At 40.8% G+C, this 18,352-nt stretch overlaps 1 protein-coding gene across 2 annotated transcripts; it reads right to left on the minus strand.

The window, feature by feature from the left end:
• Positions 1–3,326: 3,326 nt before the first annotated feature.
• Positions 3,327–16,301, minus strand: LOC124149132 (probable cytochrome P450 49a1). Of its 2 annotated transcripts, none has more exons than XM_046520504.2 (10): positions 16,179–16,301; positions 12,788–13,000; positions 12,055–12,277; positions 10,068–10,249; positions 9,734–9,935; positions 9,215–9,389; positions 7,711–7,880; positions 7,008–7,089; positions 6,310–6,525; positions 3,327–5,109 (listed from the first exon to the last, which is right to left on the minus strand). In XM_046520504.2, the coding sequence occupies exons 2-10, from the start codon at positions 12,990–12,992 to the stop codon at positions 4,999–5,001; spliced, it is 1,566 nt and encodes a 521-aa protein (XP_046376460.2). In that variant the 5' UTR covers positions 12,993–13,000; positions 16,179–16,301; the 3' UTR covers positions 3,327–4,998. The 2 variants fall into 2 exon arrangements, with proteins under 2 accessions (XP_046376460.2, XP_046376462.2); XM_046520506.2 differs by lacking the exon at positions 16,179–16,301 and adding an exon at positions 14,942–15,038.
• Positions 16,302–18,352: the final 2,051 nt, after the last annotated feature.

The raw sequence follows: 18,352 nt of genomic DNA on the forward strand, positions 1-18,352 counted from the left end.
GAAAGCTTAACATCCGCCAGTCAATTAAACTGTATCATAATAAAACTGCTAGAGTATTTTATATACGTACACATATTCTTTAATAAATGCAACATCGTAGATCTAAGCAGAACATGCTGCTTCCTTCAAAGTTCGAAAGCTTAACATCCGCCAGTCAATTAAACTGTATCATAATAAAACTGCTAGAGTATTTTATATACGTACACATATTCTTTAATAAATGCAACATCGTAGATCTAAGCAGAACATGCTGCTTCCTTCAAAGTTTGAAAGCTTATCTAACGTGACCTATTTCCCCCCCCCCCCCCCCCCCCCCCCCACACACACACACACACACACACACACACTTGTCAGAGTCACTAGAAACGGATAGTGCTTACAACTTGGGCATGCGCATGAGGAATTAAATTGCCCATAGACGGAAGTGAGTTCTCGCCACTGTAATTGCGTGAACATGAATGCCTCCGCGCAAAACATAACACTTCATAATGTCCTTTTATAAAACGAGGCTACATTGTGTAATTCCTATTTCTATTCTTAGCAACTGCCGTGGTGTACCAGCGAGATCTGTCGAGTAATCTAGGTCACACACAACAGCCTTCCCTCAGTCACACGGGAACTACACACCTCCTTGTCACACACTAGAACCCAGTCCCTCTCAGATCGATATAGTGTCATTGTCAGAAACAAAACGTGAATATCAAAGAATAGTTTCGAGATTAAAAGGACCTACCTGTTTCTGTGTCGAATGTGTCGGTATGTCCACTGCGATGTAGTTGACCGCGTCTGTCTCTGCTGTGGTCAATCAGTGATTATCGGACGCTGAGCTTCCCGGGAGTAAGATACGGGGTTGAAGATTTTGTTTTTGTTCCCTGTTAGCCTTAGCGCGACCTCTGCGCCTTTGTGTGTGTACATGTTATTCCGGCTTCAGTGTGACATGACGATCTTCCCTTATCAAACTCGCAGCTTATATAAAAACAGACAAAAAAAATTGTGATCGAAATACACCATTAAAAGTGACATACTGTTTCGCAGAGATGTCAAGATGTCATATCATGTGTATGCCATTCGACAATTTGATGCACAATACACGTACGAAAATAGTGTGTGTTTTCTGTTTGTTTTTTGTTGTAGGTTTTTTTTGTGTGTGTGTGTGTGTGTGTGGGGTGGGGGGGGGGGTGGGGGGGGGGGGGGGGGGTGGGGTGTGGAGGAGGTGTGGGGGTGAGGGGAGCGGTAGTGGGTGGAATTTGTTTGAAAAATTATGTTGCAGTAAATATTGGCAATAAATGTCTCGAATCTTACTTTCAGTGAACAAAATCGTATATCTTGAAAGTCTGACAAAAATATTTTTTATAGTGATCTAATCAATTTACAAATCAGTACAGTCAGTTTTTACCTTCGAGAATTTTCTTGTTATAACGCATATTTCAAAACATGTTCCGGAATTTTCAGTTTTTTCCTCGTTATTTCGATTTTTTTCTCCAGATGAGACAAAATTTAGATAGCGACAAAATAATTAAGATAATGAGAAAACAATAGAAATTACAAGAAAATGATTGAAATTACGAGAAAAAGTCGAAATGTAAAAAAAAACATATTTGAAATAACGAGTTAAAAAACACCCAAAATTTCAATTTACAAAAATTAAAAATATGCTTCCACCATTAGGCTTTGTACTTACAAGCTACATCTAAATCAATTATCAGGCTTTGTACTTACAAGCTACATCTAAATCAATTATTACATACAAAAATGAGTCTGAGATGTCAGGATGAGATTCTACAGCACCCTGCAGTGACGCATGACGCAAGTTCTTAAGCCAGTTGATTAACTGCTGTCTAGGCTAAACCACATTACTTCATTTCCAATACCTTGTGTAAAAGGATCAGCTTATGATGTATTATAATAGCATCGTTCCCTCGTGAATGTATTTTATACATGTGATGTTATGTAATGTTCTGTGCTTTTATTGCAGGACAACTCACAACAGTGACACGTGGTAGGGAATATACTTGGTCCAAAACATGCTTGAATCGGGTGGCCAGGCTTTGTGACGTGGCAGATTACGTGTCTTCGTACTGTTGTCATTAACCCAGTGCCTGACGTCTGGCAATAAGGAGATAAAATAAGGACAAGTCGGCAAGGAGTCAGAATAATGTGTCCAAATGGTGTATCCATGTTAAAATGTATAGATGGCTCCATATGACTCAAACCCCAAATGATATATGGACAATTCTCGTGGCTTATGCTTGTTTGTACGTTTAAGATCAATACCCTAAAACTAACCAGGTAGGCACAAATATCACATGGAAAAGCTCCACATCGGTGTAAGGTTTAAAATAATGCAACATGTCCACAGTGCGCATTCTTTCAGGCACGTTCTACATGATGCCACGCCGGATCTAGCAACGAAAGGAAATGCCAGTTCGGATGGAAGCAGTGTGTATTCCTGGAGTTTAAACATTAAAAGCAGCCTCAAGATATACTACTACCGGAATTAGAAATACAGACGCTTCAATCATGTCATTACCCTTGACGAAATCGTAGGTGCATTATCTGACTTCAGCACTATTAACCTTTTAAACAGAATCTTGCATGTGTGAGGATTCGGGTAACGGAGCTGCCTACGTGACCACGGTATTGCAGGCATCAGTGTGAAGTGTTAAGGGAGTGAGTCAGGTTTTAATGTCACTGTGAACAGTATTTCTGTTATAACACTGTGCGTCAGTTTATGAGTGATGCAAGCCCAAATTGACCGGCGGAGATTGGTTTGGTTCCGACAAATTGTTGGTGTTCTTTCACTTGTTTTCAGTTGTATATGTGCTGCGAAACACGACCAGCGGTTCTTCTGGTCTATATAAACATCGATATATGAAGCTTTAGATCGTGCCCCATGACCGATTTAAATCATGTGTACATATGGCGCTTGACTGACAAATGACTCGTCAGTATATATTGTTCTCAAACATTAATCAAATTGCATAACTCACTATTGTAAAACAACCAACATTTACACACAAATTTGTACATCAGAGGATGACATACTACAATACACACATCTTCAACGTAACTGGATCATTAATAAAAATCAACAATAAATATCAGAACAGAGTAGCTGTTTCTGAAGCTCAGGTGTGTTGAAGTCACTTTCAGTCAAGTTATGGCACATACTGCCATAGCAATTTATGAAATATCAGAGTGTTATTTATGACATGTACTTCTCAACACCTGTACTTTCAGTTCCACATCTGTATTATTGACAATATCTTGAATGAACAATACGATCCTCATGGAAGTGTGTTTCACTCACAAGGACAACTAAAATCTTGTTTAGGCACATTTTTCAATCTTTATTTGAAAATATATACAAATAGGAATCACAACAGTGTAGAATATAATTTGAGTTGACAAAAGAACAATCTGACTACAGATTCCATATATATTCAGTATCAAATGCATGACACACGTTTGTACAAGTAATAAACATATGTTCCTTCAAATGTTCCTCGTTAGGTTTTCCTGGACTCAAATGTAAAAGTAAGGATTGGTCATATTATTGACATTAAACTGACAATTAACAACATACATGTAACATCATTGGTATTATGGCTTTGCGGATTGATCGGTCTCTGTGTAAGCAACTTGTTGAGGGAGACATGCATAGCTTGATGTCATTTTAATCAGCATTGGGATCTTAACGTAGAACGTCAACGCCAGAAAACAATCAGTCTCGATTATCTGCCGAAAAAAACCCCACTGGGCGTCAAAGGCAAAACAGTGGTACAAGTTATGACAATGCATCACTGAAAATACGTGATGACACCGGGTGTTCGCGACAAGGATAAGCACGTCCTGTCCTACAGAGAATGTGTTTGGGATGCTTATAGGATCCACCATCAACACAATTAAACACAATGTGATAAATAAGAACATCATTTCAGTTATTGTTGTTTGTCGTACAATAACATATTGTAGGGAGGGGCCCTGTGTTCTATTGTACGATAAACAAAGACCACGAGTCGTTTATTTTTTATATAAGATATCTATATTTTGCACAGCCTTTTTAAGGATGTCAATAAAATGTACAACCTTCAAAAACATTTTCCCGTATCTAAAAAAATAATGACTCCCTGAATACAATCCGACCTCGGCAATGTATATTTTATATACAGAGAGGTTAAGTTTGGTATTCTCACAATTTAAACGTCGACAATCTGCACCTTTTGTCCGAATACCGACTGTCATATCTCTCCAACTTTCGGATGTGATCGTTAGGCCATTGCATTCAAATGCGTTCCCCAGGTACATCTATTGTGTAGGTATGCAAATATTGATTTTGTATTCTCTGAAAGTTTCCTTGGATAAATACGAAGAGTGTGTGTCGATCACATTCATATCATAACTCTATGAAGTTGTGTACATCACATCGAAAGATCGAGTCACACTTGAAACCATTACTGGCAAAAAGCCAAAAGGAAGGTGTAGGACGCAAGTTAAATGTTGACAGCACACTGATTAACTTAACTTTCAAACTCAACTCTTCACAGTTTGTAAAACTATTTTGGTGTTGTAAAGTAAATGGAAATGTATACATTTAGAAATGAACTTTTCTTCAAAGCATCAATTCCTTATGAATGTAGGCAGATTTGATAACATCTTTATTTGCGGTATCAAAGAAGTTTGATGATTATCGATGGGTAAAGGTGAAGAAAGATAAGTGATTTATGTCAAACATTGTTTTCACCACAAAAGTAACCTATTACTATTAAACAATTACAATTCAAAACGCACGTTCAATATGAAAACTAGTTTTATATGTGCACTAAAGTTGTCAGTGTCACCATGCTCATGATATCGGAACAGGTCAACTTTGGAACGAACACTTGTTGTACACCTACAACACGTCCGAACCAAACACATATAGGGTGCTGTATGCTTCTACAGTAAACGAGCTGCTAGTGCCAGCAAACTGAAAGCACGTGTACTGTAGTATGATGATTATCGCGGAACGAACCTGAAGTTAACGGGATTCTTGATTTGACCAAATGTCGTGTACATGAACTCAAAGTCCCCATCATCAGGTGCTGACACATGGAAGTTCTGGATAATCTGAAAAAGAAAGATCGTGAAAAACGGTATTAATTATTGACCAAAGAGGTACATGTATCTTCCACTATCCTGCATTACAACTACAGTGTGCAAGTTAATATATGCATGAACGAAAGAGAGGAGGTTCATTGGTTACACCTTCGAAACGAAATGTGAATGGCATTTAAACATTACAGCTATATCATGTCGAAATGTAGCTAATCGTGGTTGGACCAGGAAGAACAGTGACAAAGAGCATGGCCAGCGACACATATCCTCAGTGCATGACACCAATCAGCCAGGTCACCGAGTCCAACTTGTAATCAGCTGTGATGACGAGGGATGGGTACTGACCCGGAATGCGCCCGAGTTGGGATGGCGTGTATGGTTGGATGCACTGCAGCATTGCGGAGCTCGGGGAGTACGATTTCATATAAAGATGTGGTGTGTCGGTGACAGACACGCCATAGTGTTACTGTGGTTAGTACACATGCAAAGTAAGCATCGACATTCCGTTAACAGACTTACCTCACCTTATGGCGTTTGTTTCGTCATAAACGGTCAAATTATTCCAAGATATATTACAAGGGTGCTATAAGCAGGGCATAAGTTTCATGTGATGTTTACAAGTTTTTCCGCCCATGCACACACTTTAAATTAAAAATTAAACGTGGCTATTAATGTTTACATTTCGTACACATAGTAGAGTTATAAATTGTTCTAATGACAAGGTTATCATTCTACACACATTCACTGTGTGGTTGATTCCTTACAATCGCAAGGCAAGTGTTCTTACATGACTTGTTTACATCCATGTTGCCAATTTGGAGAAAAACAGGCATGGACATTTGGATGTTTGAAACATTGGTAGACACCTGATGCTTCTGGTTTTCTAAACCACTTTTAAAATGAAGCATATCGAAACGTTGAATAATATAATCCTTTAATACCAAATGTGTATCTGAGACGTTCAGTTCAGTTATATTTATCCCCCCCCCCCCCCCCCCCCCCCCCCCCCCCCCAAACTGCCAGCGAGGGATGAACACACTCAGGCAAGAAGTGATATTTTGTCACGCAGTAAAGGGGCCGGTAATCAGGGGCATGTTGTGATTTCATCCCCCTTGTGATAACTATCTCATATTTGCGGCACAATCGTCCTCCTCTCCCGATCGTTGCAATGGGGGCATCATAAAATTGAGTTCTGAAGGACAAAAACCTTACTTTTGTGACACCAAGCCAGAGCTCCTGTTCAGCAAAACGTCTTCCCAGGCAGTTCCTGTGCCCAAAACCAAAGGGCAAGAGAGCAAAGGCCGGGTATTCCTTTTCTCTCTTGTTGCTTGAGTCGTCTCTCAGCCAACGCTCAGGTAGAAACTCTTTAGGCGAATCGAAATACTCGCTGTTGAGGAGAAGACGACGATTGTTCATGAAGGCATGGGTCTGAAAAATAGATATGACCATATGCATTTCCATATGAACATAAATTACTCACGTTCATTTCATGAATATTCACTAAGTGGTAACACAGAAATTATCACGTAATAACCGTTTGAAAGGAGGAAAGACGTTTCCGAAAGCTTTCGATTTTGATTAGGAAAATATCTGAACCTCAAATTTGAACACTCCAAACGGGGGGACAAAAGGCTGATCTATGATATACTACTACTCATCAATATATGTTTAAATGCAGTGTTTCGAATCAGCCATTGTTCCTTTATGTCTCATCGATAAATGCAGTCATGATAAGTGGGTAAGTGCATTCACTAAATCTTTAAAGACGCTTTCAATCATTACTGTTTGTTTCTACGTACAATCTTAGGCTTCTTGTCTTCAACATGTGATTCGGTTAGGATATTTTTATAACGTAGTCCATTCTACACAAAAACACATATACCTGTAAGTATTAAACAAAAGGTACAAACCCCTTTAGGCACCATGTAACCATCTAGTACAACATCTTCTTGAAGCACTCTGAGAGAACCAAAGGAAAGAGGGAAGAGAACCCTATTTGAAAACAGAGAAATATAGTCTTCATCCCCAATGTGGAAATAGAAAGCATTTCTCTGAATCTTGGTAGAAATTCTAAAAAGATTATTAACTTTGCAATTGCCTTGTGTAACAGAACGATTCTGGTCGGTGGTTCTAGCGTTCCCCTGTCTCGTGTGGACCAGGACTGTTCGGCACAGAGTTAGTAAATGAGGCATCCATGTTAAACTGCGACATGATACCTATGTAAGATAGGATTATAAAACCGGCATGAGTACAGAGAGCCACACATGCACACGTACAACACACAGAGAAACAAACACACACACACAGAAACAAACACACACACACACATGCCTGGACGTCTCAACATATGTGCAATAATCTTGAAAGCAACGTTAAACCCAATGCATTTCGCCTCATCTTAACTTGTGCATGGGGCGATAGGGTAGCCTAATGGTTCACGGCCCGAAGGCCTGGGTCCATTCCCCGCATGAATACAATCTGTGAAGCCCATTTCTGTTGTCCCCCGCCGTGATATTGCTGGAATATTGCTAAAAGCGGCGTAAAACCATACTCAGTCTTTCACTCAACAAATGGAGCATAATGGCTACGTGTACGTCAAATATGAAGTCGCACCTGAATGATTCTTTCATACATGCTCGAAAGTAGGGCATATTGGACATGTGGTCAGCGGTGTGCGCGTGTCCTTTTGGTCCAATTACATCCAGGATTTCTTCATACAGCCTCTGTTGCTTCTCTGGGTTCAAGGCCAGGTTTAGCAGAAGATTTTCCATGTTCTTTGCAGTCTTAATTAATTGAATATATCAACATGGTAAAAAAATGTGCGTTGTCAAACAAACTTTCGTCTCACTAAGTTACAGGACCTGCTTTGCAGTATCCCTGATTGTTTGATATATACTAACTGAAAAAAAGTAACTGTGCTTCATACAGCGTTCAATAAAAATACACTTATTCTGAAATTATATAATGGATCTTTCAGCACATATTCATGAAGACATCTCCTCAACTTTAAGGTTGTTATTTTACAATTAACACATGCAAGTTCATTCACAACGCACATATTGGATGTTTGCATGTTTGTCGGGAGCATGATACTCACATATGTGGAGATTACACACTGATTGATTAACTATCAGGTGCTCATAAAAGGACTTTTGTTAAACCGTAAATAACGCTTACGACATACGACAGATTGCTGAAAACCAACGTCTACGCTGCAGACAGGAATGGTGCAAAAATGCCACATTAATTAAAGCTCTGACAATTCCTGGGTTAAGACCAATTATAGGCAAACCCGTACGAAACAGGCTGTGAAACAGCAATATGTGCACGTTTGCTTCCATGTCATGCCTAGCTTCGTGTAAACAGCATCTAAGTTTCTAAGGAGAACTTGTTATGATAAAAAACTGATCAGACGAATGACCAAATATTTTGTTGTTTTCAAGGACTGTCAGGAACCATCCGACCCAGAAGACCAGTTATCGTCCCTGTTTTGCAGGGAAGACAACGTGTTTATCGTCGTCGAGAGGGAGCGGGTTCAACAGGACAACGTCCCCACCGCACACAGCGTCACGGGAGACAAACTTCATAATGCCAACATCAACGGCTTGCCCTCGCCGTCGAGATCTCCAGATCTCAACCCAATCGCACATCTCTGGAATGAACTCGATCGACGTGTACATCAAAGTCAGAACACGCCGCAGACACTCCCACAACTGGCCAACGCGTTACAAGCAGAATGGCGCAAAATTCCACAGGACAGAAATCGTGCATTTATCCAGTCAGTGCCGAGGAGATGCAGAGCCGTGATTGCTGCCCGGGACGGTCACACGGGATGCTGAGTTTAGCGCAACCCTGTGGTCTTATGTGACATTACAATGAACAGTGTTCAATGTTTTTGTATAACGACAAAATGTGACTCTCGACCTTCAAAATTTCATATTTGTAACTATGATATTAAACTAAATGAATTGACTTTATTAGGTACAATAAATTTACTACAAATCTACCTGTGCGTTTCTTTTTTTGAAGAGTGTATGCTTTCCGTGGTTTTCATCATATGTCAACACATAATAGTACACATTTTACAATATATTAACCTCGGCAAGTAATGACTTACTGAATCTGTTCCACCTGTTAAGAGATCTAGTAAAATGGCATCCACACTGTTGTCGGTCGTCTTGGGACTCGCCTGTAGCTGTAGAATCAGATTTGGTTTTTCAGGGTCAAACGTTCCTTCTTTCATCTCACGGTTCACTCTTTCTAGAACGTCTCTTATTTGTACACGACCATACCTGAAAAAATATTTAGACGGGATTGCTCAACTGAAAACTAAGACATGTATGTCTGTTTTACTTCCACAAAGCATTACCAAACGAGCAGTTTTCACTTTGTAATATGGCAAATTTAGAGGTTTACAAAGGTGTGGAAACTAATTTTCCCACAATGTCTTCGCAATTTATATCTCCAAAGTTGCCTTGTGAAAGACTTAAGCTGCGCCCCTTTAAGTCACAGACTATAACAATTATCCTATTAATTAGACAAGGACGAAGCCATGTTTGAACTGAACGTAGTGCCTACCTGACCTTTTGTATATGTAGCTTTATTCTGATTACAAGTATATTATGAACTGCTTTACCCATATGCTTGGTTGGCAACCCTCTCAAACGTTCTGTAGAGCTTAGTGGGCATGAACTTGTACAAAGGAGGTCCGATATCTTTCAGTAAGCATTGGAAGAAAGTTTGTATTGACTCCAGATAAACTTTATTTTCTGCTGACATTGGTGCTCCTTTAGGATCCATGAAACCAAGTCGTTTGTTGAAAGCAACAACTCCAATACCTTGAAGGGAGAAATAGAACAGGGTGAACAAATAGTAAGGAAAACACTTAGCTGTTCTGTATATATACATGATTATACTAGCTATAACATGATTATACTAGCTAGCGTCATTGATATAGAAGAGAAACGTACTTTCTGTAGCATATTTGAACATCTCTGCTCTGAACTCCTCTGGGGTATATTTCATTGTAGACATCCTTGTTATGAGGTCATTGGCGACGTCAGTTTGTTCCTGAATGTATACTGAAGCTGATGACGGTTTCAACATATACTTCTGTGACGCCGAACGAAGACGATGCCATTCTGGACCATTCCTACGATCATGATATAGAGATTACGTAGACTTTACCATTATGCAAGCAGTGGAGAAGGTATATAAAACGTCAAAGTAAGAGAATAGCCAGTCTCGATTAGACGACGAAACAGATTCCATTAGACGTAAAGGCAACATAAAAGTGATAATTAGCATTCGCCGCTCGCACAGTTTTGCATAAAAAATATGTCTGTTGTCTGATGCCTTACAGCAATACCACTGCCATGCGAAGGCGGCCTGTAAACAAACCAGACAATCAAGTGATTGACCAGAGGTCCAGTCACACGATAGCGCATTTATTGTTTGTTTGTTGTTTTACGCCGCACTCAGCAATATTCCAGCTATATGACGTCGGCCTGTACATAATCGAATCTGGACCAGGCAATCCAGTGATTGATGTCATGAGCATCGGTCTACTCAATTTGGAAGCGCATTTATTGATTTTGTTGAAATGTATATCACGTTCAAGTGCAGATATTCTTTTGCTAATGAGTCAAGATATGCAATCGTTTTGCAACACGGGAACAGGGGCGGTTTCCTTCTGAAGGTGATTCAGCATAATTGATAAATGCTACTGAGATTATGATGAAGCTCATAGACTTCAGTAAACCAGCAGAAATATCGAGACACTTTAAGTACAGTGACATAAAAGAGTATAAAGTACACATAAAATGTCTAGAGTTTATAGTTTTTAAACATAATTGTTATCTGAAAACAGTTGTTTGAACAGTGTGAACAAATTACGAATAGATTACGCTGCTTTTTCTATAGGTACTATTCAGTCTCAAAGTATGCGTTTTTCTAACCAACAATTCATCAAACAACGCAAAGAATCATTGATTTCCATGATTGTTGTCTTGAGTGTTTTGAAGCATCCGGATCGGATACATGTCAATGTGATTGATATAATGAATAAGTTCTTTTTGTTTTTTTGGTTTTGTTTGTTTGTTTGTTGTTTAACTCCGCACCTAGCAATATTTCAGCTATATGACGGCGCTCTGTAAATAATCAAGTCTGGGCCCAACAATCCAGTGGTTGATATCATGAGCACCGATCCACGCAATTGAGATCGATGACATGCATCAACCAAGTCAGCGAGCCTGACCACCCGATCCCGTTAGTCGCTTCTTACGACAAGCAGAGTCGCTTTTTACAGCAAGCGTGGGTTGCTGAAGACCCCGGATTATAATAAGTAAGCATAAGATATATGGATGAACAACATCTTCATATAATAAGTAAGGATAAGATATATATGGATGAACAACTACTTTGTTTCAATAAGGAGCGACGTTTCGGTGTAGATTCTAACACCGTTGTCAAACAAGTGATACGGTGTTAGTACCTACATCAAAAGTTGTTCATCCATACATCTTATCCTTACTTAGTGCTCAAACTTCTAAATGCCTCACAAATATGAGTCTGATATAACATAGATCAAATACATTGGAAGAAAGTGTTCTGCAACATCGTTTGTGTTTGCTTAGCCTGTTTGTTTGCTGTTTTACGCCGCACTCAACAATATTCCAGCTATATGACCGCGGTCTGTAAATAATCGAGTCTGGACCAGACAATCCAGTGATTGATATCATGAGCACCGATCCACGCAATTGGGATCGATGACACACATCAACCAAGTCAGCGAGCCTTACCACCCGATCCCGTTAGTCGCCTCTTACGACAAGCACAGTCGCCTTTTACGGCAAGCATGGGTTGCCGAAGACCTATTCCAAGCCGGATCTTCACGGGTCGTTTGCTTAGTAACTTCAGATTTACTGTATACGTGAAAAGTAGTAACAGTGCACATACACCAATGCCATGCCCGGTTCCTTGTTGTTTCTCTCGGCATACGTCTCAAACATGTTCAGGGGGGGTCTCATCGGGTACTTGCCCTCAGCTCTGTAGATGGCTTCTATTGCATCTGGGTCCTCTGTCACGACACTCGGTCCAACAAGGGTTACACGGATGGTCCGCCCATATTTGTCATGTAGTGAGTCCAGTAATTTGTGGAAAGACTGCGTTGTGAAATTCGCTGAAAAAAGTATGAGTATTATGGAAAGCCCAAGTCACATATTTTAGGAACGCCTGTGTCTCTACGTCACTGCTATAGTATTTCAAGTGTTACAGATTTATTTGGTTGCAATTTGAAAATATTACAAGCATTAGTTACTATACAAGCCGAAGACTGTCGTACAATTGATTAAAAATATGTATGTGAGTGTGTCTGTGTGGCTGCTTGTATTACTTCGGAGTAAGCCGTGAAGATCTGGGGTCTTCAGCAACCCATGCTTGCCGTAAAAGGCGACTAACGGGCTCGAGTGGTCAGACTCGCTGACTTGGTTGATGCATGTCATCGTATCCCAACATCGTTGATCGATGCTCATAATGTCAATCACTGGATTGTCTAGTCAAGACTCGATTATTTACAGACCGCCGCTCATATCGCTTGACTATTGCTGAGTACGGCGTTAAACAACAAACAAACAAACTTATGATGTTTTAATCTACAATATGGCCTAATATTAATTAAGTGGGAACTTACTGAAGGGTTTCATGTGAAATATCGGCCCGATCTGTGGAATTGCGTATCTGCCACGTGGCCCTGGCATATCCTTATATGGTCGCACTTCATCGCTTTCAGCAACCCTTGGGCTGGCGGCTGTTGCTTTGAGACATGCGCTGTGTGTCCCAGGAAGTAGATGCTTTCTGATCACACTTGATAGCGGTGTGACACGTGACTTCAGCATATCGACAGCTGAACACAAGAAAAACAAATAAAATGTAACTGCAATTGTTTTCATTATAGTGAGTGAGTTGTGTGTATCGCCTCTTAGAATAGTGTTGCATTTATATCATAGCTTGTCGACTAACAAACCTAGGACCACAATATGAACAAATAGGGATTCGAACAAACGGTCATAATTGTTTTTGTAATTGCATCGCCTTAGACGACTGGGCCACCCTTACACCCGTATTGGTGACATCGCATGTGATGTGACGATGACGTAAAGGATGTGGATACAGCAGCAGCAAAACCTGATATCTCTCCTGCATATCTCGACGTGGAAATTATTCAAATTGGGTACAGAAAGAAAATGAGTGCACATTATTAAGTCGGCAATAATCCTAGTTTAAACAGGTGTATCAAACATGGAAATACCATAAATGACGTTCCGTTAACAACAACAAAGTTGAACAGTGACACAATTGACATGTCGAGGGTTAGAGAAGCTAGAGAATTTTAAGATATATATTAATATTTAATATAAAGCGTATTATTATGCCACTTAATGCCGAGTTTGCAATTATTTAAAGCCAATTATATTCTCTTAAGTTAGCGATTAATGCAGTACAGATGTGGACGTTAATCTTCACATAACCTTTTATGCTGCACTTTCAGCTACACAGCTCACTACTGGAAAAAAGCTTATATTTTGTTAGTGATTGAAGCATCAACTCGTCCAGGTTTAGGCCCGGTTCGATTCCCAACACGGGAACAGTGTCTGAAGTTGACTCGTGGCGTCCTCGGTCGTGAAATCACCTAACGCACTCCCGATCACTGTTTGATAACAACGTTCCCATACCATGACGAGCAAAGAGCATCAGACTGCGAAGACTGATCGACAACAATGCTGGTGTGCGCACTGGTCAAAAACTATGTAAAATAAGGGAGTCCTCCCTGATCGGCTTGAGCCTAGAGATCTTTCAAGTCAGTGGATATATGCACTTGTCAAAATGAAGAAAAGAACATAGAGAACACAAATACACGACCACGACCACGTCCACGACAGCATCCCCGACAACGACCACGTCCACGACCTTGTCCATTACCACGACCACGACCACGTCCACGACAACATCCCCGACAACGACCACGTCCACGACTACGACTACGTCCACGACCACGACCACGACCACGACCACGACAACGACTACGTCCACGACAACGTGCACGACCATGACCACGACCACGTCTACGTCTACGTCTACGACCACGTTCACGACCATACGCACACGCTAACAGACTCGACCACACGCACGTGTAACTGTATCTTAGCAAACGTGAAGGGCCTGGACAAGGCAACGTCCCGCCCGGAGTGTAGTCAGTGCACATATACACTTGTCTATAAATAAGCTTGATAAGCTGGCTGCAGATCAAAGTCTACGTCAGTGTGTGGCCACTGTATCATCAGAGATTAACAGTATGTTTTTGTTTGGTACAGATGAATGATACTAAGGATGATTGACAGCTTACCAAGGACTTTTTCTCCGAAACACTTAAATGATGTTTTTTATTTCTCAAAAAGGTTATATAATATCTGAGATTTTGAGACGGCCCCATGGTTGTGTCTTAAAAAAACAACACAGATATGCCATTTCTTTCAAACACAAACACACATCCAACATGGCGTAACATGTTGAAGAAGGTATTTGTATACGTTCAATGACTCGTGGTGTAATAACCCTGCATTTATTGTATTGCCCCTCATATTCAAGTACATGGTTTAAGAAAGGCACAACCATGCCAACACTTACAATCTATATATCACATGTAAATGTAGGTGAAGATGGCCGAGGCTTGTGCCTTGCATCTCATACCAACATGCGTGTTTGAATACCATTGTGATGATGATCAACTAATACCAATTTAACAAGTCTTTCAATCCTCGTTTATCGGTTTCAATCACATACATACCTATTGAAGAATCCGAGTGTTAGGCCCTATCGGAGTTGAAATAACCACTCATTTGTAAACAACTTGTACAATTTATCATAAAAGCACTGCGAGTTTCTTCTCGGAGTTGCGTCCCTTACATATAAAAAAATTCCTTGGTCGTGTATATGAATATTTGACTGTAGAGATATTCATCTTTTATGTCAAGAAAATATAAACGCGATCGGAGAGGCAAACTCACGCTATCTCCTTTTTGAAATTTACGAAATAGTGAGTGAGTTAGGTTTAACGCCTTTTCACAGTATTCCAGTTATATCACGGCGTGTCAGCTTAATGTGGGAGGAAAGCCCGAAGTGATGCAGGTCTCAGACGTTTACCACTTCGGTGAAACCCACGAGCACGGGTATGGTGCAGACAAACCTAGAAACATAATCGGGCTTAGCCGGGATTCGAAACCACAATCATAGGTTTCTAGCGTGCCCAATGGACGCAACTCTGCACAGCGAATTGCGACGACTGGGCCACCCGTGCCCCCTGAAAATTATGAAATACACTGCACGGATCAAGAGGTGCAGACGCTCTTACATCAAGTTATTAAAGTGGCCTTCACACCGTATGTACACACGCAACCTGACCAAGGGGAGAGGATTCATTGAGAGCACGTAACACATTTCAATACCTCGTACATGTACATGTCCAGACGTATATATCTAAACTATAACATATTCACTTGTCCCCAACTAACTGATAAGATTGACAGGCGATTGAATGATAGATGATATTGCTCCTATGCTATGTAAAGAGTTTTCACATGCGAATGTTTTCATACCTTGGTGCAAGTATTGTGATTTCATGCATCAGTGAAACACAAGGTTTATCAAGTCCTCGAATACATAATGTCAATGTTTGAGACAGACCCCGGAGGCCTTTGTCAGCAAGGTTGTCAATGTTTGAGACAGACCCTGGATACCTTTGTCAGCAAGGTTGTAAATGTCTTCACCATGTCCAATTTGATTCACTTCAAGCGTGTTTAGATATAGGAATATAGAGAAACGTGTATACAGTATTAACATTCGTGAAATAACACTACTGACATACAACCATAGCTCGGAATAAAAAATCGACACGACAGCTATCACACACAGATATATGTGAATATAGGTCACTATAAACTGTACTAACTCTGATGGCTGACACACCGTCCATTGTAGTGATCCTAAAGCCGAGTTATATCATTAGGCAACGAATAAGCACATACCTGCTCCACTGATGACTTTTCAAACTTCAATGTCAACAAAATCAACACATATGAATGAAGAGAGTACACACGACCGACCGTGTTCTTTCAAATGTCACAGGTGTCGCGTTACACTAAGCAGAGTTACGTCCCTTAGATTTGCACCAAGACGTTGATCATGACGAATCTCAGAAAACCCCTGAATATGATCCATTGTTTATCCGAGAATACCCATACTCGTGGGTTTCACTTAAACGATATGTGTCTATGACCCACGTCACGCCTTGACCAAGACGCCGTGATATTAATATTACTGAAATGATAATAACTCTCACTCAAATAATGAAAAACTGACAGTGACAAGAAGCAAACTGTTTTGAGACAGATTTGCATGGACATGATTGTGTGTTTGTTTGTTGTTTAACGCTGCACTTAGCAAAACTCCAGCTATATGACGGCGGTATTTAAATAATCGAGTCTGGACCACAGACGATCTTCTATCCGTTCCCAGTACCACCTACTCCTGTTTACCCATCTTCTATCCGTTCCCAGTACCACCTTCCTTGTTTACCCATGTTCTATCCGTTTCAAGTACCACCTTCCTTGTTTACCTATGATCTATCCGTCCCCAGTACCACCTTCCTTGTTTACCCATGTTCTATCCGTCCCCAAGTACGACCTTTCTTGTTTACCGATCTTCTATCCGTTCCCAGTACCACCCACTCCTGTTTACCCATCTTCTATCCGTCCCCAGTACCACCTTCCTTGTTTACCCATGTTCTATCGGTTTCAAGTACCACCTTCCTTGTTTACTCATCTTCTATCCGGTCCCAGTACCACCTTCCTTGTTTACCAATGTTCTATTCGTTCCCAGTACCACCTTCCTTGTTTACCCATGTTCTTTCCGTTAACAGTACCACTTTCATTGTTTACTCATCTTCTATCCGGTCCCCAGTACCACCTTCCTTGTTTACCCATGTTCTATCCGTTCCCAGTACCACCTTCCTTGTTTACCCATGTTCTATCCGTTAACAGTACCACCTTCCTTGTTTACCTATGTTCTATCTGTCCCTCAGTACCACCTTCCTTGTTTACCCATGTCCTATCCGTTCCCAGTACCACCTTCCTTGTTTACCCATGTTCTATCCGTTAACAGTACCACCTTTCTTGTTTCCCCATGTTCTATCCGTTCCCAGTACCACCTTCCTTGTTTACCTATGTTCTATCTGTCCCTCAGTACCACCTTCCTTGTTTACCCATGTTCTATCCGTCCCCAGTACCACCTTCCTTGTTTAACTATGTTCTATCTGTCCACCAGTACCACCTTTCTTGTTTACTCATGTTCTATCCGGTCCCAGTACCACCTTTCTTGTTTACCCATGTTCTATCCGTTCCCAGTACCACCTTCCTTGTTTCCCATGTTCTATCCGTTCCCAGTACCACCTTCCTTGTTTACCTATGTTCTATCTGTCCCCCAGTACCGCCTTCCTTGTTTACCCATGTTCTATCCGTTCCCAGTACCACCTTCCTTGTTTATCCATGTTCTATCCGTTCCCAGTACCACCTTCCTTGTTTACCCATGTTCTATCCGTTTCCAGTACCAACTTCCTTGTTAACTCATGTTCTATCCGTTTCCAGTACCACCTTCCTTGTTTATCCATGTTCTATCCGTTTCCAGTACCACCTTCCTTGTTTACCAATGTTCTATCCGTTCCCAGTACGACCTTTCTTGTTTACCCATGTTCTATCTGTTCCCCCAGTACCACCTTTCTTGTTTACCCATGTTCTATCTGTTCCCCCAGTACCACCTTCCTTGTTTTACCCATGTTCTATCCGTTCCCAGTACCACCTTTCTTGTTTACCCATGTTCTATCTGTCTCCCAGTACCACCTTTCTTGTTTACTCATGTTCTATCCGGTCCCAGTACCACGTTCATTGATTACCCATGTTCTATCCGTTCCCAGTACCACCTTTCTTGTTTACCCATGTTCTATCCGTTCCCAGTACGACCTTTCTTGTTTACCCATGTTCTATCCGTTTCCAGTACCACCTTCCGTGTTTACCCATGTTCTATCCGTCCCCCAGTACCACCTTTCTTGTTTACCCATGTTCTATCCGTCCCCCAGTACGACCTTTCTTGTTTACCCATGTTCTATCCGTCCCCCAGTACGACCTTTCTTGTTTACCCATGTTCT

Source organism: Haliotis rufescens, unplaced genomic scaffold (assembly GCF_023055435.1).
Source record: "Haliotis rufescens isolate VD_foot unplaced genomic scaffold, xgHalRufe1.0.p SCAF_32, whole genome shotgun sequence".
NCBI lineage: Eukaryota > Metazoa > Mollusca > Gastropoda > Lepetellida > Haliotidae > Haliotis > Haliotis rufescens.